General features: G+C 27.1%; 1 protein-coding gene across 3 annotated transcripts in view; it reads right to left on the bottom strand.

Annotated features, from left to right (window-relative positions):
* Nucleotides 1–25508, bottom strand: part of LOC145829427 (uncharacterized) — an 85525-nt gene that overhangs the window by 37180 nt on the left and 22837 nt on the right. For all 3 annotated transcript variants that reach the window (XM_082937208.1, XM_082937210.1, XM_082937209.1), the window contains exons 12-18: nt 21290–21545; nt 18066–18229; nt 15333–15458; nt 13154–13293; nt 5588–5663; nt 4618–4678; nt 3827–3931 (exon numbers count right to left, since the gene is read on the bottom strand). In XM_082937208.1, the coding sequence (XP_082793334.1) occupies nt 3827–3931; nt 4618–4678; nt 5588–5663; nt 13154–13293; nt 15333–15458; nt 18066–18229; nt 21290–21545 (928 nt within the window). The remainder of the gene's footprint in view (nt 1–3826; nt 3932–4617; nt 4679–5587; nt 5664–13153; nt 13294–15332; nt 15459–18065; nt 18230–21289; nt 21546–25508) is intronic.

Below are 25508 nucleotides of genomic sequence, written 5' to 3'. Positions count from 1 at the left end.
AAAATTTAGTTTATACATAATTTTCTAACATTATTGTTTCTACATATAATATCTAAGTGTATACAGACACATTATAACAATATATATGACATAAATTTTTAAAAGTTTTTGTTAGGTATACTTTTTGAGTTTTCAATCAATGTTTTTTGGCAAAATAAGTTAATTTTTATGCGTTGCATACTAACATAAACAGTTGCTGTTTTTTGGAACTACCTATTTAATACAAACTAGATTGAAAAATGGTAATTTATTAAGTTTGTACATTTTTAATCAAAATAGTTCAAATTCGACCAAATAAACAAATAAAAATTCCCACACTTAGACTTAGACTATTTGAAGACTTCAAATCTCAGGCCAATTCAGTCATTTTTTAGTTTTTGGCTTGAATTGCTTTTTGTATGATAAAATATCAGGCTAGTTTTGGTCACTCAGACTGACTTTTTTGCTTTAAAGAGTGGTAAATTAAATTTATGATGAATGTTTTGTTCAATGCACAGTGTTGGTTTGAATTTAAATATATTTTAAATTTTAAGTCTTGCAGCTGATATAATTTGAATTATTATTTGTAGTAAATGTATACATAAAAGTGTGAACAATTAAAGTTGCCAAAAAATCCCGAAAAGCTGTGAATTTGACATTTTATACTTTAAAAATCTGTAAAAGCCTATAATTTGAAAATTATCGAAAAAACCTAGAATTTTATTTAATTTTTTCACGTAAAGTAATGAAATTTCGATTTGACACCAAAAATCTACCATATAAATATTCTTAATTGAAAAACACATTTAAAGTAGCTTAACAGTTTTTTTTTAATTTTTTTATATTATTTAAGACAGTTTTTTTTTACCTTTAACTTAATTATATACTGAAAATAAAAGCAAAAAGCTGTACTGAAAATAAAAACTTTATAATCTTCAGACATTTCTTAAACACGACTTCTTGTTGATATTTAAATAACAAACAAAAAATGTTTACTAAACCAAACACAAATTATTTAAATAAGTTTTCAACTCTAAACGGTATCTTTTTTTAGTAATTACTTTTGCTACTTTATAACTTGCCTTAACAGTTTTTTTCTGATCACTCTGTAGTTACTGAAAATAATCATGTGCGTTGTTGAAACTGACTTAAGCGATTTTTTTGTTTCTCTCAATAACTCCAAACTAACGTATTATAGTTCTTATAAATCCTCTTATAATTCAGATTTGCTCTTTTTAAATGCAATATTTTTATTGCAGATAAAGAATTGCAATAATGCTCAATAAAAAATAGGTTTTTCTAATTCATTAATAGCTTAATAAATTTCTATACATTTGTTAAAAATGTTTAAAAACTTAATTGTCCATTCAAGTTGAATTATAGTAATTTTTTTAGTTATATAATTTATTCACTGTTTATAAACTTCGGTATGAACTTTGTTTTAAACAGGGCTGCCAAAGAAACAGGCCAGTTTAAACTTTTTTTTAAATTTAGACTAGGTTAAAGCTGTTTAAGAACTTTTTATAAAACTCAGGTGTATCTGAAACTTTTATTTCAAAAACTTTGAATAAATCTTCGAATTCTCAGAATAGTTTTTATGACTGTAATGAAGTTTAGTAATTGTAATTTTTTTGTCTATTTACATATTGTGCTTTTTTATAATAATAATATTTTAGTTATGTATTTAAGCTTGATTAACAGAAAGTTTTTAGCTATTCTAACTTTTAATAAACTAAAAATATAATTCAAACATTTATTCTTTTAAAGTGGCAACCGTGTAAAAGACTATTTAATCAGTAATAAGGTATTTTATTAAAGTATTCCAGCACTAAAAAAAAAACTGATTTAGCTTATATACAGTATAAACAGGTATTAATTTTATTTAATTAACTAATTACTGAATTTTATAAAGAATGCAAACTACTTAAGACGCAAAACCTATTTTCAAAAGTCAACAATTTTTTTTAAATATGAAAAGGTGGTTCATAATTTAAAAAATATATAAAAGTGACCCATAAATATTTTCAAGCTCGGTTTTTATAGAGAGTTAGGTTGTAAGTAAAAGAATAAAAATATTTTATTAACTTTAACTTACTAAGTGTTTAAGAAAGTACATATTTTATTAAGACTTAAGTATATTAAACAATTTGAATTTTATTACAATAGATATTTATATATTAAAAAGGCATGCTATGTGTAGCTAATAGTCATTTAAAGTAATAAAGTGAATAAAAGTAAAACTATTTCTGGTGTGACCAAAACTAAAGCCAAAAGATTACTCAAATATCACTGAAACTAAAACTGTGGCCCGTGAAGATTTTGAAAACTTGAAATTTGGCCCGCGAGTACCAATTGCCTGCCGACCCCTGCTATAGATCTAATTGAATATTAAAATGGAGAAACTAAAGAACAAAGCAAAAATTTAAGTAAAACTAAAGTGTTTGGAACAGAAAAATACGTAAGGTTTGTAGTTTGTCTTTCATTTAAAAAGAAAATAAAACAATTACAAAATATACATATTATGCAACAAAACTTGAATTTATTTTTACTTACAATCGTAACTTAAAATTACAAATGAAATACTAGATATCCACTCTTAATAAAATCTATGTAATCTATAAATTCTATTGCTCTTCGACAGAAGTATTATTTATCTGAAATCTCGACATTTAAAAACTTATATTAGAAAAATTATTATCAAATATTTATTAAACTTCATAAAATAAAAACAATGCTAAAACTAAAATTTTAGTTAAAGAAGGTATTATTATTATTATTATTGAGAATTTAGTATATAACTTGGGTTTTCTAAAAATACATTAATTTTGACATTGTGGTGTAACCATACAAATATTGTGGATTACTTAGTTGTTTGGTACTACTTAACATAATTAAATAGTAACTTGTTTACTTACTATTTTATGAACAATAGATGCTACTTTACTACTTAATATAAATCAGACAGTACAGTTTGAGCAATGTGTCTATTATAAAAAATAACCACAAAAAATTACTATAAAAAACTTTATTTGAAAAATATAAGTTACTTTTATAAATCAATTGGAGTAACTAAAACTTAGTAACAATTTAAGTTTAAGTGAAAAGTACTTTAAAACTTTAATTAGTATAATCAACAAAAACATCGGCGAAAGTCTGCAGAACAGAAGTCCGGACTTTCGTTTGCCGTGAGACAAGCTCATATTTAACAAAAGGGTTGATCATGCCAATTCGATCATCAGACCACAAGTTTCGGTAGACTGAGACCGGTTTCGTCCTTATTAGGACTCATCATGTCAATCTACAAACGGTTTATCATGCTTTCACATGAAGTAACGACGATTCCTAATAAGGACGAGACCGGTCTCAGTCTATCGAAACTTGTGGTCTGATGATCGAATTGGCATGATCAACCCATTTGTTTAATTAGTACAGTGTGAACTATAAATATTTAAAGAACTCTAAAATGTAAAGTATTTTTATTAACTTAATAAACCATTTTTAAGCTAAGTCATTTTTAGTTTCTAGCTTGGTTTTCTTGTTTTATTAACTTAATAATTAATTAATTTAAAACTAAATTATTTATTTTACTGTAAAAAAAATTATCTTTTCACTTTACTTTATTTAAGGTGAGCCCTGACGAAAATCAGTCAAAAATATTAGATGAAAATAAAAACTCAAGAGATTTTTTATTCATAGTCTACAAAAACATATTTTACTAAAATTGCATACTAATTTTCTATTTTATAAACAGTTTAAAATTTAGTTTTTTGTTATGTTGGTTACAAAATATCATGAGAGATACAAAACAAAAATTTTATGAAACTATATTTAAAGTTTAATATTTTACCTGAATTTTCTGCATTTGTTCTTTGTTTACTTCAGCTTGATATCTAAAAAACTTTCTTTCTTCATCTAATGAGTTTTTAGCTGAGCTTAAGAGTTGCTGTTCTTTCTATGTAGGAATAGTTTGTTTATTATAACTTGACATATTTCGAAGTCAATAAACTATGTATTAGTATTTTACTCTAATATAATTAAAATAACTAACAAATTCTTTGAAAGTATTTTAAAATAGAGTATTTTACTAAGTAAAAGTTAAAAGTATTAGTAATTAATTATATTTTCTACTATCGTTCGTCTGCCGTGAGACAAGCTCAAGTTAACAGAAAGGTTCGATCACACCTATGTGATAATCTGACCACAAGCCTTTCGTCAGTAAGCCGCAACCAAAAAACTTACAATCGTCAAACATGATAAACCTTTTGTAGATTGACGACTGCAAGTTTTTCGCTTGCGGCTGACCGACGAGTTTCAATAAAAACGAAACCCGGGTCTCAGTCTACCGAAGACTTATGGTCTGATGATCGTATGGTGTGATCAAACTTTTATGTTAACTTGACCTTGTCTTACGGCAGACAAAAGTCCAGGCTTAGGCTCTGTAGACTTTTGCCGATGCTTTTTTTGAAAACTATTAACGAGCAAATACTCAAAAAACTTTAAAAGTCTATTTTTTTATTTTTAATAATTAAACTTAACTTAAAAACAATTTTTTGTCAAAGAATAAGTCTTACTTAAATGATATCAAACTTGAAATCTAGTTGTTATCAAATTCAAAATTTACATAATATGCCCACTTACTCTCATTATAGAGAGCTGTTCATCAAATTTTAAGTCTAGTTCAATTATGCGTTTGTCGTATCTGTTAAAATAAACAATAGTTACGAACTTACATTTTAATAAATAAGTATAAATAAATAATTTTTTTATATGAACCTTTTAGACACAACGTTTGTAACCTTTTCAAAAAATATAATGACTATAAATCAACTTACTAAGTTAAGAAATTATAAATTGTTTTAAGACTTATGACCTCGTCATTTAATCTTTTTACAAAAAAATAGTATATTGGAAGATAAACAAAATTCAAGTATTTTTTTTTAACTAATGAACAATTGAAAGTGTAGCTTTTCAATTCAAAGCAGGGTTTCCCAAACTTTTTCAAGAGGCCCCCTTTAAAGAAATTAAAAAACTATGGCCCCCTTCAACAATTTTCTTAAAAAACTACCATTGAAAACGCCTAAGACTTTTTTTTTTTTGATCTTCATCATCAACTCCAGAATATCTAGTGTAAGTTTCAAGTTATGACTTCATGGCCCCCCTCTGACCCCTTTACTGCTCATGGCCCACTAATTTTCTGTAAAGGCCCAACTGGCCTAGTCTGGGAAACCCTGATTTAAAGCAATTTGAGTGTTTAAGAAATGTTTCAATTCTTCGATTAGTATTAATTCCAGACTGTAAAGTTCGCCGAGGTTGTATCGTTATAAAACCTTAAGTTTTCGTTCAATGTCTAAGTTCTTGCACTGTGTGCAATTTATCGAACAATACGTTGTTTTTATTATTTCCACTCCGGTCTACGACTCTTCAACTGAAAGAGTAACTTTTCGAATCTTGATAACCCCGTGGAACTGTTTTAACTCGTTCAACACAGAGAAGTACTGTGCAATTTGTTTTTATTATATCTATATATAATTAACAAACACAATCGATTATAATTTGCACATCACAAACTTTATTTTCATTAAAGTAAGCATAAAACAAATAGCTTAACCTTGAAGTAGAATTTTGTAGATTATTATTGGTATCTTGACTCGTTTTTTCTAGAATTTTCACTTTTTCCGTAAAAGCTGTACAATTTTGAATAATTAGTTTACACCATTTTGGTTGCTATTAGTATAAATAGGATAACTTTACAATTCACACTATGTTAAATAAACCAAATTAAGTAAAACAGGAAAAGATTATGTACAAAGTGTTATACAAAGTTAACTAAATTTATTACTTTCTTAATAAAATACTTGACTTGTAAAAGAACAATAAAATTTACGTACAACAAATGTGAAAAGTGTATTTAAGCTCCATAAACAGTCTAAATAAAGGAGAAAAGAAAGTTAGTTTAAGATGAAATCTAATATTTTTGAAAAAAATACAATAATCTTATACTAATTTAAAAAACTAGTTGAGGTTGAAATGTTAAAATTAAAACCAAAAGCTACTTCTATTTAATTAAATATCAATACACTTGTTACTTAGTGTTTATATAACATTAGAGTTGCCAACATTTATACAACATTAGGGTTTTTTTAATCTAAGTTTTCTGAAATTCTTCCAGGCTTTGAAAGTACAAGTTTTTTAGCCATTTTTAGTATAAAGTTAATTCAAGGTAAAAAACTATATTGAAAAGGATAAAAATATTGAAAAGATACTGTAATACTACTATAAAAGCTTGTGAAAAGCCTTAAAATCTAATTTTTTTTTGCAAATTTCTACGTTTTTCAAATCTTAACTTTATCATAGTTTTACTTCATAAATTAATGACACACGGGGTAAAAACACTTTCTTCTACATAATTAATAAAGCTACCAATTACTCTTTTTTCTTAAAATGTAATACATTATAATTTTTAAGGTTAAGATAGTAAAAAACATAAAGAAAAATATTATAAAAAATAATTTTCAAAATACGCCATGTCTAAAATACGTTTTATTTTCATAGTTTATTATAAACAAAACCATGCTTCACTCTTATATTAAGGGGTATGAGATCATCAATTGTTAAAATAATTCTAGAAAAAATTTGTTAAAGAAATAAATGGAAGGTATATAAGAAAATGAAAAACTTATGGTTTGATAAACTTATGTTTAATTTAAAACTAAATTTTGTTAATTTTACTGCATTAATTTTAACTGTTAAGTATGAAATGTTAGCGCTTTGGAATGCTAGAGAGGAAAGTAGTCCACCGTATAAAATAACGTAGTATTAGTAACAAGTTTTAATTTTAAACAAAAGTTTATCATATAATTTTTTTAACCATAGGTTTTTCATTTTTTATACACCTTCCATTTATTTGCTCAAAAATTTTTTTTCAGAATTATTTTAACAACTGATGATCTCTTGTATCTTAATATAAAAGTGAAACATTTTTTTGTTTATAATAAACTGTGAAAATAAAATATAACTGATCTCCTTAAAGCTACTTAAGTTGAGAACTTTAAATTGTTTAATTTAAAGCAAATTATAATATCATATCTAAAATATATAAAAAAATTAGCAAAAAAAGTATTTGTAGGTTTTTGTTAGACCTACATATGTAACAAATTTGCCCTGTTATTAAATTTCATTTTAGTTTTCGGCCATTTTTGTTATGTGTTGGCGGTTAATGTTTTTATTATTTATAAAGTTGTTGTTGTTAATGTATTTGAATTTTTAGAACTTGTATTAGAGAAAATATTCATTGTTGTTGTTATTAAAAAGTATTAAATTATTTAAAAGTTTAAAACTGGTCGTTTTAAATTTATAAAGTATCACAATTAGATTAAAGTTGTAATATGAAGTTTGTAAGGCTATCTAGCTATATTATATTTCCTGGTATAAATATGGAGTAGGGAAAAGTAGGTCAGGCCCCCAGCACAAAACGCTCTAAGCGTTTGGCTGTTAAAAAAATTAACATTGAAAATAAGAGGAGTTTTAGCTCTCTATCTAAAAGTAACCCTTTAACACAGGCCAGGGTTACAATTGATGATTCCGGACGTGATACCCAACCTCAGTTGACTAAATCTTTAGAAGATCAAATAAGAGAACTAAAAATCCAAAATGAAGAGTTGGAGAGGCAAGAAGCAGCTAAATTACTAGAAGAAGAACTTTCCCAACTCAAGCTCCAAAACCTTGAATTGACTAGACAGATAGGTCAGGAGGATCAGGCTAATCTGGGAAGAATGAGATTAAGTCAGGAAAAAACAGGTATGACATAGGACAAAATCTTTCAACTTCTGTATGGCAGCACTCAATACATAGGGAAACCCCACTGCAGCTAGCCCCAGATATACAAGCCCTACCTTGCAACAAGCCATATATCAGGAGGAGCAGTATAAGGGTAACAAAGATTGCACTTGGGTGATGAGCGACTCAAACGGTTGAAAAATTTCAGATTTGACATTGAGGGTGCAAAATCTCGATTCTTATATTTTGAAAAGCGCATGACTGACCATGGTATCTATGAAGAGGAATCAGCAGTTCCTGAGCCAAAAAAGGAATGCACAGCCAGCCAGACAATTTGGACAGAGACAGACTGGAGGCTCATTTAATAATGCCCACTACCAAAATTCAGATAACAGGCAGTGTAGAAATTAGGATGACAACAGACTGTGCTATCAAGACAAAACGTATGGTCCTTCAGCACCGTGGATGTGACAACACAGACATAAGTCCTATGGGAAATGTAACTGCCATATATCAACAAAAAAACGATCACCCGTCCTCCTTCCAAAGAGAGACAGAGAGGATGCGGGTAAAATGTTCTCTCGAAGGCTGCAAGGACTTGTAGAACTACTAAGCTATCAAATCTACAGTCTAGAATTACCCCCCTTAATATAGCTAGTGACATTCAAAGCCCATGTAGTGTCACAGCAAAACCTATTAATCAAACCTTATCCTCAGATTTTTCAGGACCATTATCATTTAAAAGACAGAAAAACAATGGTTAACTCATCAAGAATGGTAATAAAATGAGAGGCAGAATTTTTGTGAATAAAACTATCCAAAATGTTACTCCACATGGTACCTTTACAATCAATGTAGAAGGGCAACTCCAAATTCCTGTGCAATGTTTGTCAGAGAGCACTACAGATAAAAAAGTAGCATTGGTGAACGCTGTTAAAAATGATTTAAAAGACCAGCTTCCTTCTGATCAAAGGTATCTGCAAAAAATAAAAGAATATGACCCGGAAATCATTCATATTCCAGGGTCAGAAAATCATGTTGCAGACGCACTCAGTCGCCTACTGCAAGTAAGATCAATGCATCTCGGACGGTATGAGTTAGACTCTAATTATGAGGAAATACTTGATTCTGAATCAGAGGTTTTAGAGAAGCTGCAGTACGAATCAGTAGATGACGACGAGGAAGTAATTGGCCAAGAGAGTCTTAATAGGGAATCAATTGCGACACTCCAGAGAAATGAACCCAACCTCATAGAAACAGCTTTAAGCCTTAAAAAAAGGTTGATTTACTTCAACTAGAAAACTTGGCGGTTGTAATTGAGGAAAGAAACCACAGGATAATTTTACCAACTGATTTAAGATTATCAGTTTTCAATGTGGCCCACCAACGACTTCATCTAGGTAAAGATAAATCCACAACATTAGTGGCACAAGACTACTGGTGGTCAACTTTAAAAAATGATGTTGAATATTGGACTCGGTCGTGCGTTGAGTGCCAAGCTGTCAAGGTAATCCGCCACAATAGGCCAATTTTTTTTTCCTCAGTGGACAGATCGCTTTCAGTTTGTCCACATTGATACAGTTGGTCCAGTGGATGTGACTTCAGAGTATAACAAATATGTTCTCACCATCAAGGACCGGGGCACATGCTTTCTGGTAACAGTACCAATTCCAAACAAATACTGCAGAGACTGTCAGATTTTACTGCAGAGACTGTCAGAAATGCATTCATTCAACACTGGTGTGGATACTTTGGGATCCCACAGGTTGTTATCAGTGACAATAGGGGAGAAGTCAATAACAATTTACTTGAAGTAGCTTGTCAACAACTAGGAATGGATCATCGGACAACAACACCCTACAGCCCCCAAACAAATGGGTTCATTGAGCGCCAGCATCGCATTATAAATCAAGCTCTACGCGCTGAGACAGTCAAAACAAACTGGGCATTAAGATTGCCTTTAATAATAGTAGCTATCAATAACACGCCTATAGAGGGGACCCCCTTCACACCATCACAATACGCATTTGGAGCGTGTGTAAATCTACCTGGACAAATATTCAGGGACAAAGCTCATGGAGAGATGGTAAACTGTCCTGAGGCTGACATGCGGCTTTCCTTATATGTGATGTTAAATATTGGAAAGAAAAGCAATAAATATAATAACAATGGTGTCTATTACGAGCCAACACTATTCACCTGCAAAAATGTTTGGCTCAAACGAGCAAACAAGAAGAAGTTAATCACCCTGTATCATTGGCCATACAGAGTGCTAGACACATCAGAGCACAGTATGCTTATTTTGAAAATTAACAGAGTTGAATAAATTTTACTTAGAAATGTAAAAGCTTTAATTCTACGAAAAGACTCATGTGACATGAATAATGAGAAAAACAGACCATACAACCTGAGAAAGAGAAAAAATATTATTAATTATGCAGAGAGTTCAGATAGTGAGGATTAGATTCATGGTTAAGTTGTCAAAAAATAAATTTTCAGGAAGTTTTTAAATAAGTATGAGTTTCTTAGATTTTAACCATCTAATAGTTAAGTTTTTCAGGAAATGTTCGATTAAGAATCAGTCTCAGGTTAAAAAAAAAAAATTATTTGAGTTTTTAATGAGACTATTTTTTCCTGTGAGTTCAATTATTTTGAACTTTTGAAACTTTTTTTTATGATTATTTAAAAACTTTTTTGTTAAAAAAATGGGGGTAAGAAGCTATAGCAGCTTTGTTTCTTTTAGTGATTTTATAAAAATGCATTTCTTATTAAAAAGACAGTTTACTAAAAATTTTGCAAAAAAAAGAGGTTTCTTAAGTTTTCTTGCAATTTTTTTTTCTTTTTACTGAACCTTGAGCTTTTTTTTCTTGATAAGTTTATATTATTCTAAGTTTTTTCTTAAAATACCTTACAAAAGTGGTAAATAATTATTTTCTTTTTTCAACAACTTTTTATTTTTACAAAATTCTTTAAATGTGCAACTTTTTTTTTTTGTTTTTAGACAAGTTTATGAAACATTCAAGTTATTTTTAAGAAAATAATTTTTATTGTTTTTACATAAACTCTGGTGTTTTTTTTTTTCTTTTTTCATTGTAGTAGCTTTGTTCACACTAAAATAAAAATTCTCGTTTAATTTTTGGATAGATGCTTTTTTTTTAGTTAGCCTTTAAGGGCGTAGGGGGGGGGGGGAGGGAACACTTTTTCTTTGAAATTTGATCTTATTTTATTTAGTTTTTACTAAGCTACAAGATGCTTTTTACAGATTTAAAAAATTCAAAATATTTTTTGAGAAATAGCCGGTCAAAATCGTAGGCAACAATAGGATCCTTATGGGAGGCGCAAACTAAAATAGCAAATAAATAGAAATCACTAAAAATCTATTTCCTCCTACGTTTTTTGAGATAACTACCTTAAATTTTCAGGAAATGTTCCTTGCAATGTTTAGAAAATTCTTTCGGAAAGAATTTAAAAAGTATAAAAATAAAAATTTATTAACAAAAAGACAAAAAAAAACCTGTTTTTTTTTGTTTATTTTTTATATAAAATTTTTATTTTTTTTTAATTCTTTCCAAAAGAATTTTTCAAATATACCAAGGAACACTTCCTAAAATTTTGAGGTAGTTATCTCAAAAAACGTAGGAGAAGATAGATTTTTAGTGAAATAGTCTATTTTTGCTGTTTTAGTTTGCGCCTCCCATAAGGAACCTATTGTTGCCTCCGACTTTACCGGCAATATCAAAAAAAAAGTTTTTTATCTCCCCTATGCCCTTAATTAGCTAAAAAAAACACTTTTTTTTTTATCAATTGTTCGTTGTGAAAATTGTAAACTTACACCTTAAAAAGTTTTTTGAAAGTTTCGATGCTTGGTTGGTATCTAAACAATGCTTTCTTAGTTAGTATTCCTGCACTTCAACCATGAGCACGCAGCGCAACACTTGAATGCAGTGATAGAAAGAGACAGTCAAGACGGAGAGGAAGCAGCAGCGACACTGGTTAACCGTTGATAAGAGGAAACGGTTCAGGGAATGTCGAGTGCGTGGTGAAGCGGCAGCTGACGGATGGAGGATTGAAAACTTTATAAAACTTAACTAATTCTAAAAACTTAACTGTGTTTTGAAGTAATGATGTGTATCAGTTTTTCATAGTAAATTTGTTTTTGATCTTTCATGATACAAAGCAGCGGTTAATTCATTTTTTTGAATTAACATGTAATTTAATGTTTTTGATTTTAATCTAACAAGTAAAACATAACAATAGAAACCCCTCGTAAAGGCTTCAGTTGAAGGGCTAAACGAGAGAAAATGTAACAAATTTGCCCTGTTATTAAATTACATTTTAGTTTTCGGCCATTTTTGTTATGTGTTGGCGGTTAATATTTTTATTGTTTATAGAGTTGTTGTTGTTAATGTATTTGAATTTGGAAAATTTGTATTTGAGAAAATATTCATTGGTGTTGTTATTCAAAAGTATTAAACTGTTTGAAAATTTAAACTGGTTAAACTACTATTTAAGTCACATTTAGATTAAAGTTGTATTATAAAACTTTTAAGGCTATTTAGCTATATTATACTTTTTGGTATTTAATATTTAAATTATAGAATATGAAGCAGAGAAATGTAGGTCAGGCCCCCAGAACCAAACGCTCTAAGCGTTTGGCTGTTAAAAAAATTAACATTGAAAATAAGAGGAGTTTTAGCTCCCTATCTAAAAGTAACCCTTTAACAAAGGCCAGGGTTACACATACGAATTTTAATTTGATTTAATTAAATAATTTTTTGAGTTGTGGACCACAAACTTTTTTTTTGCTTTTTGGAATTTGAATTGTTAGAATTGGAATAGTTGGACACCTAAAATTTATATCTAAGTAGTTCTTAATTTACTTTTGTAACTAATTTACCTGGGTGCACGACTATCAAAACTCTTACAATTCAAACTTTACTAATTCTGAGTTATTAAAGTTTATCTCTTTTGTTAAATATTAAAAAACTGAATTATTTTAACTTTTAAATCTCATTAATTTGGCCTACATAAACCTTTTTTTTATATTTAAACTAGTTTTTGAAGTATGGCTGAAATAAGTTTTAAAATTTACCTAAATATAAGAAATATTAACTTTTATTACTTTTCTCTCTTTTTATAAGTACGTTTTTTATTCATCTTACTAATAATACTTACATAAGCCTTTATTTTATTTAAATCAAATATATATTACTATTTGAGATGTAGCCCCTTATATACTTATTGAGGATTTGGATTGTCATTTTACCTATACGAAAACTACTGATACTTTTAATAATTGAAAATAATTTTTTCAAACTTTTTCACTAAAAAACAATATATCTTATATGTTATGCAACTGTGTATGATATATTGATTTTAAAGAAATAAAAGAACTAACAATTTATTGATTCTGAGAATAATTTAGTTGCAGTTTCAAATTTGCTACCGAGTTCAATAAATGTACTTTCATACTTTTCCGTAAAATCGTTAACTTTTTTCATTGTTCCGTTAACTTTATCCATCATTTTATCGATAGATCTGAATAAAATAATATGACTTTAAACTAGTGATGTACCGGACCCACAATTTCGGGTCCGGCCGGACCCGGATCCGGACTTTTTTTTCAAATCAGAGTCCGGCCGGAACCGGATCCGGACTTTTTTTTCAAATTAGAATCCGGCCGGAACCGGATCCGGACTTTTTTTTCAAATTAGAATCCGGCCGGAACCGGATCCGGACTTTTTTTTCAAATTAGAGTCCGGCCGGATCCGGATATCAGACAAAAATGGCAATATCCGGCCGGACCCGGATAGTGAGTACGGTACATCATTAGTATAAACTAGCCTAAGTCACAATGAGGTTTTTAAAAACTAAAAAAAATAACTTTAATCTAATAATAAGTAGAACAGCTAGCCACAAGGTTTACAAATTTAGGTGTTATTTACAATTAAAAATCTTAGATCAAGTTCATGAACAAAATACACTAGAAAATTACAAAATATTGAAAACTGGATCAGCTCAAACTCATTCAAAATCTAAAAGAAAACTAGCCTGAGTTTTTACAAAAAACTAAACTAGCTTGAGGATATAATCCAAGATTTTCTAAAATTCCCAAAAATTTTCAAACTAGCAGGGTTGCCACTGTTTAGGTCAATAAAACTAGATAGAGTGAGTATAAACAAGCCTGAGTCAGAATGAGGTTTTTAAAATTACTTTAATCTAATAATCAGATAACAGCTAGCAAAGGTTGACAATTTGGTAGTAAAGTTGTGGACTGATTGTGGTACACTTAACTTTTTAGTAGTACCCATCATAATTAAATCCTAACGTATATAATTAATATCTAACAAATACTTAATTCAAACTGAGACTACTTTCTATAATCAGACACGACAGTTTTGATTGATGAATCTTTTACATAAAACACAACAAGAAATACTAGCATATACAAAATTATTAATTACTTTGGTAACACTTTAAAAACTGGAAACTATTTAAATCTATTTCAAAAGACTTAACACAATATACTAAAAATTAAATAAAACTTTTAGTAAACGAGAAACTAAAAAATTTTTCATAAACTAACAAACTATAAACCTGGCTTAAATATTTAAACAATTAAACACCAGTTGAAATATTCACTTTTAAAACAAAACACTACTTACAATAAGCATTCACAAAAAGTTCAAGATATTTTGTTGCTTCAAGCTGCTCACCAAACTAACTAACTGCTTACATATAAACTGCCTGTCATGTTCTGATGTTATGTTGCATCAGTATTTAGTTTGAAACATTTCGTCATATGATTCTCATTGGCTCGTACATTCAACCGTATTAACTCTAAATATTCTCTGAGCTCAACTTTAAACAACAAATAATGCAAGTATTCATTCCAAAGTTTTCAATTTTACAACATTTGTAAAGAGTTGCATTTCTAAAATGTTTATTTCATAGTTTAAATGTAAACAAGTGTAAATTAGTCACGTGTACAAAATGAGCCAATCGGGGTAGGTGTTTAATTTTAAGTGACGAAAATGACTCTTATTAATTAACACAGGGTTTGTTTTTAAAAAATATTTTCCAGTATGCTCTTTTTTACTAACTAGATCCGGGTCCGGCCGGATCTCTGTTAGGATCCGGCCGGAACCGGATCCGGACTTTTTTTTCAAATTAGAATCCGGCCGGAACCGGATCCGGACTTTTTTTTCAAATTAGAGTCCGGCCGGATCCGGATATCAGACAAAAATGGCAATATCCGGCCGGACCCGGACCCGGATAATGAGTCCGGTACATCACTACTTTAAACTAAACTTTTATCTAGATTGTACATACATTTTTGAAAGGATTTATTAGAATAAATTGATAATCACTTTAGAAAAATAAAGTTATAATTTAAGAACTAATATAACTTCCTTAAACATTTTCAAATTTTGCTAAGGATGCTAGATAAAAAGAGAAACAGCTCTTCAAAATTTAAAGTTTGTATTTTGTTTATGAACTTTATACAGTTTATATCGAAAAATTTCATAAAATTTTATACGTATTTAGTTTATAGCTTTCAAAAATAAACAAAATACCGAGATTGCGTTCCATAAGCCGAGATAGACTCTATCTCCTTTTTATGAACTTCTCGTAAAATTTTTACTTTTTCTTCATTATCTTTACGCAGATCATTCATAGCTTCCACATGTAGTTTACGCATTCTTAATTAGGTTAATTTAATTAATTATAGATAAAATTATACTATAAACGTAGATTTATACAAACTAGTTTACACAGCTTGTGATACACTAAACAAAGCTGAGATTTATTCCTTATTTACTTCTTGTAAACGCATTTAAAAGTCTAAAAATTTTGTGCTCAAAATTATCTTTCTACTTTAATATTTAAGCGATAAAACAAAAAACATTTTTGCAATTAATTTTTGTCTGATAATGTGATTAAAATGAAAATAATTATTTTTTTAAAACTAATAAACATACTTTTTCTTCAAAAATATAAAGAAAAGAAAATACAATACAATTGACACTTACACATCGCATAACTAAAAAGTAAATATTAAACGTATATTAAAAAGCCATTACAAATTTTAGTTACCCGAAAATAACGAATAATACCACTGACATTTACTTAAAACTATAAACTTTTAAAAACATGTCTTTTAGAGTAGTTTGTTTTTGAGATCTGTCAGACCTTTTTGATCTTAGCTAGTTATATTTTAAATGTTTAGAAAATTATCAAAAGCGAATTGTAAATGTTAAATAAGGTATGAAACCTTAATTTTCTATTTATTTATCTACTTAAAAACCATCAAATAGAGAAAAAATTTGGAGATACAAAACAGATAATAAGTTATTTAATATATTTAATTATTAATAATTTAAATATATTGATTAAAGTTACATTGTAAGGTGTAACTGCAAAAGGCGTTAGATCCTAGAGATCCTGAAGTTACATTATTAAGTTTTTTTATGAAAAAGGACAAAGACTTAATGTATTGTTTTGAAATCTTTGAATTTTTTTTTCTAATTTATTGTATCTATCTTTGTTTACCTTTTGTTAAAGTGATTCAGTATTTAACGTTTGGGTCCAACGTTAGACAATAAACAATAACTAAACAAAACTCAAAACTTATTTTACAATTAAACTTTTCACTTTGAACCTATTGGTATACTTTACTCAAAATCTAATTTTAATTACAACCATATAATCAGACAGAATTTCATAGTGGGCCTGCAACTGAACAGAGAAAAAAAAGCTATGGAAGTGGGCGTGAGGTGATTTGAAAAGTTTTTAAATAAAAAATTTTGGATGTCTTCCAAATAAAAAATTTAACCTTGAAATATAAAAGATTTTAATAACTATCATAAACTAGAAACATCTTCTTTTTTTTCTCATAGTTTCATAAATATGCTTCAGAAAATCATTTTATGAAATTGATTAGTAATTTAATAAATTTTAATAATCTACTTTTTTCCAAAATCAAAAAAAAAATTGTATTTAACTTGTCCTAGTAAACCATAAAAAAATTGTTAAACATCGGCTAACTGGGACAGTATACATCGAAATAATTCTTTGATTTAGTAGATTATGATAAAATTAACAGATGATCGTCCTCATTCGTCCCTATTTTACTTAAGAATGTTTATATATTTATACATTTAGTATTGTTTTTTTATTACTATAGTGAGAGTACTCTACAATGTTGAACACTGTTAAAAATGTGATTATACTATTATTAGGTTATACTAATTGTATTTTATTCTGTTCTAGTACTCGAAACTAGCTTTTAGATAAATAAAAACCTTGCTGAATAAAGTATATGGTGCGCCGAAACAGCTGTACAAGGAAAATATTGGTTTGTATGCTAAATTTAAATAAAATATATAATCATATACAATTACATACCGTTTTAGCAAATGTAACGACATATGTATCTTTTATTAAACTTTGTTTAATAAAAAAGTGTTTTTTTAATTATAAAAACTTTATAAATTACATCGACTACACATTTATAACCTATCAAAACAAAAAAATATATATAAGCTTAACTTGCATATTTTCTCAGTTAAAGACAAACCTATTGTCTACAAGAAAAAAACACACACAACATAAAATTTTAGAAAGCTACTCATATCTGATATTAATTTTTTTAAACAAGTAAATTTTTCTTATTAGAGTAAACGTATTCAGTGATAACGTTTACTCGATTAAGAAACATTTTACTTGTTTTTAAAAAATTCTATAGGTATACTTTTAAGCAACATAAAAAACTAGTTTTTTGAAAAACTAAAACGTACGATTTTTACAAAATTTACTTCTCTATTTTTAGTTAAACGCGATTTGGGCCTATTGTGAGTTCATAAAGAGTCAGACTATTTTTTTTAGCTTTAAAGTGTGCTTTTTGTGTAAAAATTAACTGCTCTTACTTTTGTATTATCTTTTATAATAAAGTATGCCTTTCTTTATTCAAAAACTATATTTTACATAAAAAACTATCAGGCTTTTAAACATTTTAGCTCTATATAATTAAAAACTACTTACATGGAACTGGAAAATTAAATTCTAGGAATTATTACGTTGGCTATATGCAGTAGTCAAATACCTACTAATATTCGAAAACAACTTAACATTTCTCATAAAAACTTGTTAAAAAATTATTGATTAGCGAAATAAAAAAGTAAATCTATTAAAAACTATAAAACAAAAAACCTATTTAAATTGTTATTGCACTTTTTACATAATATAACGTATTTTATGACAGTAAACAGCGTTTTATCATTATTCGTACTTCAACAACATATGTTTACTTTGAAACTTCATTGAAGTCTAGTAGTTCTTTTTCATTAATTTCTTTGAGGTACTCTTTCGTCTGGCTTCTTATGTTTTCAAATCTTATTGAATAGTTTTCGCGAATAATAGATACTTCTCTTTCATTTTGAGTCATCAGATTAGACAAAGTTTTTTGAAGTAACTAAAAGGCAACATAAAGCTTTCATTCAGATTTGTAAATAAGCAATTTAAATTTTAAATAGTCTTATTAAAAATATTCATCTTACTAATTAAAAATTTATTTATAATAGAAGGTTTAAAAAATTAAGAGAAAGAAATAAAACATACGAATTAAATATAAAAATACATCCTACCAAAATAAAACATATTGATTTAATATTATAGAAATTTCTTTAAAACTAAAAATTAGTTTTTACGTTATTCTAAATTTTCTCAAGTTTGTAATATAGTATTGTTTTATTATTAGTCTGAATCTAAATTACTACAAAAAAAATAAAAAAAATTATCAAAAATAAATAATTATAACACCATCTATTAACAAAATAATCTACTATCATTTTTAACTCACGAACATTTTAAACTCGATTATATTAGATCGATCATATTAAACTCAATCATAATATTATCCCTTTAAAAAGTATAATATTAATTGGTTATAAATTACAGTAGTCCCAAAATTCTGTATTAGTTAGTTAGTTGAAGATAGTTAAACTAGTTTTAATTTTTGTTATAAACTTTATGTGTATAAGATCTATAAAAAGTTTTTTTTTTATGTTTTACTTGTTGTCAATTTTTTTGTTAGTCATCAAATAAAAAAATAAGTTTCCAAAAACTGCAGTGCACTGCACGCTTTTAGAACTAGGTTTTTAAGAAAAAACTAAACAAAAAAATCACAAAGATTAAGTGCAATAAATTACTTATTTATCTTTTTTTTTTTGTTAGCTTATGAAAAAAAATTATAGTTTATTAACTATTGATTTTTTTTTGTATTTTTACAAATAACAGAGCTTACATATGTATTATAAAAAGGATGAATTGTTATGTATTATTAAATATTTATTTTATAAGCTTTTTATTATGAATTAGAACTAGTTAACATAAATATCAAAAATTAAACTTAATGGGTCAAAATTATACTACGTTGTCTTGATTTAAACTATAAAATCCCAGTATAAACAAAGTAAATGTTACAGAATTTCAAAAACAAATTGTATTAAATGTATTATGTAATTTTTTTCAGGTAAACGTTTTTTCAAAGCAAAGCCGTAATAATAAAAAATTATCAAATCTAGCTGTTAAAACTCAAACTTTTATGTCCCGAATTTGTCAAGTCTAGACGCTCGCTAGACGATTTAACTTTAAGAAACTATAGCTTTTAAAATCGCTAGACTTAAACCATACTCTAATTCTGGCATCTATGAATTATATCAGTATAGTATTATATAATTACAAAAAATAGCTTTTAAACTGAAAACAGACAAAAAAACAGGCAAGTAGTTTAAAACTACTTATTCTAAGTATCTAAATATATTTTTTTTCTACCATATAAATCTATTTTCGTTTTGTAACCAAAAATATTTGCATTATGAATTGTTTCGACACATAATCTGTTATCTTTATATTTAATTCAGTTCCATAGGTTTTTTGTCATTTGGTAAGTTCTTTAATTGTACCAGTTCTTTTTAACATAGCAAAAATAAAAATAGTGTTACAACATAATGTTTATATTGAATTTATAGTTACGAAAATGGAATAATTAGCTATAAAAAAAAACGATAGTTGTATAAAAAAAAGTTATCAATAAACAACTTTAAAATAAGTTTAATAGACATATAATCTGAAGTTAAATTAAACTCAAAATGTAAAATAGATAAAAACTAATATGTATGTAAAATAAATTGAAAGTCTATTTCAATATAAAATTTATAAAAACTTTAGAAAAACTTACATTAAGATAAGAGTAAAATTATTCAAGATTTTAAAATTTAAAATAAATACATGTAAGTTAAGATGATATTGTAGCAATAAGTTTTTTTAGGTTGGGTAATAAAAACTACATTTGTAATAACGCAATAAATAAATTATAATAAAACGCCTAATAAAATGCTCATATATTTACTGTGTAGTTATAGCATCTGTTTATTGTAATAAAAAAAGTTAAATATTGAATTGTTAAATACATTTATTTTAGTTAAGTACTGATGTTTTGTTTCAATTTAAATCTCAATATTTCTTGTTCATGAAAAGAATATGTCATTTTAATTATAAACAACTTATTGACATTACTATATTGCCGATTTAAAATTTTATCTAAATTTAGATATCAACTTTGTTAAATTTAAAAACTTCTACTTAATGAAGACGTTTAGTTGTAAACGTGTTAACGTATTTAATGAAAGTTAATGCATTAAGCATTGGTAGTTTTAAGTTCTAGAAAAGATAAAGCATTATAGATTTTATATTAAATGGCAAATTTAAAGAAAAATTTAAACGTCACTCTTATAATGTAGTGGTTAAGTAGTTGAAATAACGTGGTCAGTTTTTAGTAAACGATAAGAACAAAAACTTTTAAACACCATGCAAAGAATCGTGCAAAAATTTACTTGAAAACAGCACAACTTTAAAAAACTGTATATCTAACTCATTAAGTGCTTTTTGTTTACATTTTGTAATTTTAATATCCAAAAATTCAAAAATTAGTAAAATAGCAGAAGAAAATTTGTTGATATATGGAAGATTTTAATAAACAAAAAAATTAATAAATTCAAATTAATGTGGTCGAGTTAATTATGATCGAGTTTGATATGATGGAGTTCAATATGATCGAGTCTAAAATGATTTAGTTTACAATGAGCGAATTTTATACGACCTAGTTTAGTAATATGGAGTTTAAAATGATCGCGAGTTATAAATGGTAGTAAATTTGTAAAACATACTTTTCAAATGATGCCATCTTAGCAAAATTAAAAAGCTTATTTTTTTCTTATTAGCAATGAAGGAACTTACATACTTATATAAAATATAAAATTGAAAGATTCTAGAGTTTTACTTACATAAAACACCTATCTTACTTTAAAAATTTACTATTACTTGTTATTTTTATCCTGATTTTATTTTAAAATTATTATTTACAAACTTCTAAAGTACTTTAATAAAACTGATTTTCTTATAAATAGAATAAGCACAGTATGTACTTTATATTTTTTATTGATTTATAAAAGTAAATATAACAACATATTACCTCAATTCTGCTATCATATGATTGTTTGGTGATATCTCTATCGCTTTTATAATCATTTTCAACTTGAGCAAGTTGACTTTGGAGTTTACTCACTTGCATTTCAAGTGCTTCTACTCTTCCATTTGGCATAAAGGTTGTATTTGGAACATTTTTTGAATTCTTAATAGAAACTTTCGAATCATTTTCAAGGTTTACTGAATGTTGATGGTTTACTGAATATATAGGGTCATAATTTTTTCTAGTAGAAGAATCCATTCTAAAAGTTTTTGATAACAATGTCAGAGTTTTAAACTATTTCAAAGATCAAATCAGTTTTCAGGTAATAAAAAAAATCAAAAACTTAGATAAATATAATTCATTAAAAGACATCAAATAATTAGACTATTGGTTGCAACATTTCAGATATTTTTATTAAGGGAACGGTTCAAAATAGCACTGTAAACTTTAGCACAGAGCTTTTATTTACCACGATGTAACACTTTAGCACCACTTTAGCACTGAGCGTCATTTTAGAACTTAGTGTCCATTTAGAACGCGGTTTTTTTTTTCGCACGGAGCGATACTTTAGAACGGCGTCACTTTAGCACGGGATAAATTCCAAGTGATTCTTTTTTTATGCTTATATAACATTTGTACTACTATGTTCAAATATCGAAAAACAAACTATTCAAAATATTATACTTAAAGTTAGCATACTTTAAACGTCTTACAAGTTTTTGCTCAAACTAAAACTTTGTGTTTGAATCGTACTAATAGTTATTTTAAAATAAACCTAAACTTTTACTGATAACAAAAAAAGAAATTTACAAACTTTATTAATTCATTTTACTATAAAAGTTTAACGAAGTTATTTTATATACTCACTTATAATTTTCTTAATATATAACTATTTTTATCAACCTAGAAATATATACGAACTATAGTTTCTTTTTAAACTATTTTAATAAGGGTAAATAAAGCTTAGATAACTTTAAATAAGCTTAAATTTTAAGCTTAAATTTTAGATAAAAGGTGTGAAATAAAAACATCAATAATAATTGGTAAACAAATTACGTTTGTTATTTAAAAGCCCTGATAACTTAATAGACTATTTAAAAATATTTAATATACTTTTAAAATACGTTTAAAGTATCTTAAACCTTTAAATATCGTAATATAAAAGATTTTAAGTAGCTCTTAACTCTACAAGCACACATCTCGCACCATTTTTTAAACTTATCTATGTGTTGTAAAATTTATATACTGACTACTACAAGGTATAAGCAAACTTAATTCAAATATTCATGTATCTGCTTTGTTTTTTATTACTTTTATTATTTTAAAACTTTGACAAATGGATTCATTTGAACTCTTAATAGTAAAAAATTAGCTTAGAATCTTTTAAAGAGGATTCAGTAGCTTTTATCGATAAAATTTTTGGTTTATAAACGGTATCTTTAATTTTTAACTTAATATTTTTTACAATACTGATCACAACTTTATTTAAACCTTAAAAAATAAACCTGTGATAAATTTAAATTAACTATTATATAGTTGTTTGAAAATGATAACTATTAAAATTTGAAAAAAAAAAACGCTGCTTATTCCTTAAAATAAATAAATTAAAATCTACGTTAATGTATAACACTAAAAATATATAATTCTAACGTTACTAGTCTAGTTTAACTTTTTTTTAAAATTGTAAGTAAATTAAAAGAAAAACGTTTATAATATGAATTAAAATAATATTTAAACTAAGAACATTTAATTATACATTTAATATTTCTATTACCACTTAATTTAGAAAATTCTTGCGTTTTAGTACTTATTTCTCATTATCAAGTACAGTAACCTGTCTCTTAGGTACGCACTTTGAACACAATAAAAAAGAGTGTAACCAACCGGCAATGCATACCCAAGAAATTTTAGACTTTAATTACATACATTAAACAAATACATGTTGTTTAACATTAATATCGCTTTTTACATTTATGCTTCAATCGTGTGGGGTAGCTTTATGTCAGTTGCACTGTTCATTTTTTTCGCTTATCTAAATTTTAATTTTAAATTTTATACGCTTTTTAAATTTATGTTTTAATCATGGGGTATATAGATGTTAATTTCACTGTTCATTATTTTTATAAATTTTGTATGAGTTTTTAGTTTTGTTTTTTTCTGTGTTATTATCATGGAGTCTGGAAATTTAAATTGCACTGTTCCTTATTTTCGTTAAACAGATAAATTGTGTTTTGTTTGATTTAAATATGGATATATACGATTTGTAAGTTCATAACTTTTTTTTCTGGTTCCTTTAGTTTTAATTTATTAAAACTTGTTACAGTATAGCTTATTTTGAAAAACAATACTTTTGTATTACTGCTTTTAAATCTGTTTTTAATTTTAAAGTGAAACAAAAATGCATTTTGAACACAGCGTACCCAAGTAATTCGTACCTAAGTAGCAGGTAATTGTATAGTTCTTCTCTAAAAGTGGAGCATACAACGGATGTTGTCTAACTTGTTGCTACCTGCGATTGACTTCTCTTAGTATATATGCTATTTTACTTAAAAATGCTGCCGGGGTTTGTCTTATAATTTCCTATTAATTAACAATAATTTTAAATGTAAAGCTTTGATAAGTATCCTTACTTTGAAGTGCCTAAATTGCGTACTGGACAGAATGATTACTGTATAAAGTTCAATTTTAAACATTTCAGTCATTATAATCTTAATAATTACTTTTAAGTTTATTAACTAAAAAGATTAATCGTGCTTAAATGAAGCTAAGTGCTAAAAAGTTTGCAAAAGATTCCCTACGTGCTAAAGTGACACCGTGCTAGAGTATCGCTTCGTACTAAAGTGTCACTTGCGATTCTGACACCTTCCCCTTTAACAGAGCTTAGATGCTTTCGCCATCATAAAACAAGCACCAGACTGCTAGCACGACCAAAAAATTGTTAGTATTTAAGCGCTGAAGTAATCTACGTACAATAAAAACTAAAATATATCGCACGACCTTCAATAAAATGTTCCAAGCGACATGGTTTTGTCTTCAATAGGAATCATCAAGCAGGTACAGCACATAGTCAAGATTAGCCTTTGTATCAAACATAATTTTATAAATTACACTGAAGCGTCCGTTTTTGAGTACAGTCGAAAAATTGACTAAAGTACAGTAACTTTTAAAACAGGTCAAACGGACGCTGCAATTCTAATGTACTGAAATGCGTTAGATTAAATTGATACAAAGGTTCATCGCGACTATGTCTGCTAGATAAGTCGTAATGAAAACGAAACCATTCGCAAAATGACGCATAAAATATTTTGTTGAAGGTCATGCGATGCGATTTAGTTTTATAGTACGTAGATTACTTCAACGCTTCAAAAACTTTTATGTTTGTTTATATTATTAGTATAAAAATTTCGGTTGCTTAAGTCTAACTAATATACTACCACAATCAAATTGAAACTAAGTATTATTATATTGAATTTTGTTAACTTTAAGCATTTTTATAAAGTTTATTTTATGTATACTTAATTAGAAGATAACAATCGTACTGATCATTTTCAATTGTCTAAACCAGGGTTTCCCAAATTTATTTTTTTAACGCCCACTTCGTAGAAAATTAAAAAGCAGTAACCCTCTCCACCCAGGTTTTTCAAAAAAGTGCGCACTCTTTTTAGAAATTCAATGTTAGTTGGTTTACACTGTTGTGTTCATTAAAAAGCAATGTGTCACACAACTATTAACCCTCGTAGAAAACAGCATTCTATAGGGCTAGACTTTAAAACTTTTTTAAGTAAACTTATGCGTATCCATTTCCAGATGTTCTTAGATACTTTTTTAAATTACATACAGTCAAATATTTGCATAACAAGCGTAAAAATTTTACTTAAATAAAAGCTACTCTATATTAATGGAATGTATGATAAATATACTTGAATTAAACAAAAAACTATAAAGTAATTTTATCTGTACTTTGTATATGTCAGCTACAGCAAATTAATTAATTCGAACCGTCATTTAGAAAAAGATGTTAAAATTACTAAAATTTTGATAATAATTTTTATGGTTGTAAAATAAAAACCGAAAAGATATGAATCGTTTATTGAACGAAAAAAATATAACAAAACTGAATAAAAAAATAGATGATAAATGTTCTATCTCATGGTTTCCTAACTCACTTTCATATACGCCCCTTTTTCAGAAAATGATCACCTCCACTCATTACAATCCCCAG

The sequence above is a fragment of the Thalia democratica genome, chromosome 2, assembly GCF_965202585.1.
Source record: "Thalia democratica chromosome 2, ktThaDemo2.hap1.1, whole genome shotgun sequence".
Lineage (NCBI taxonomy): Eukaryota > Metazoa > Chordata > Thaliacea > Salpida > Salpidae > Thalia > Thalia democratica.
The sequence above is the reverse complement of the archived record's forward strand: the minus strand, read 5'-3'. Positions and strand labels throughout refer to the sequence as shown.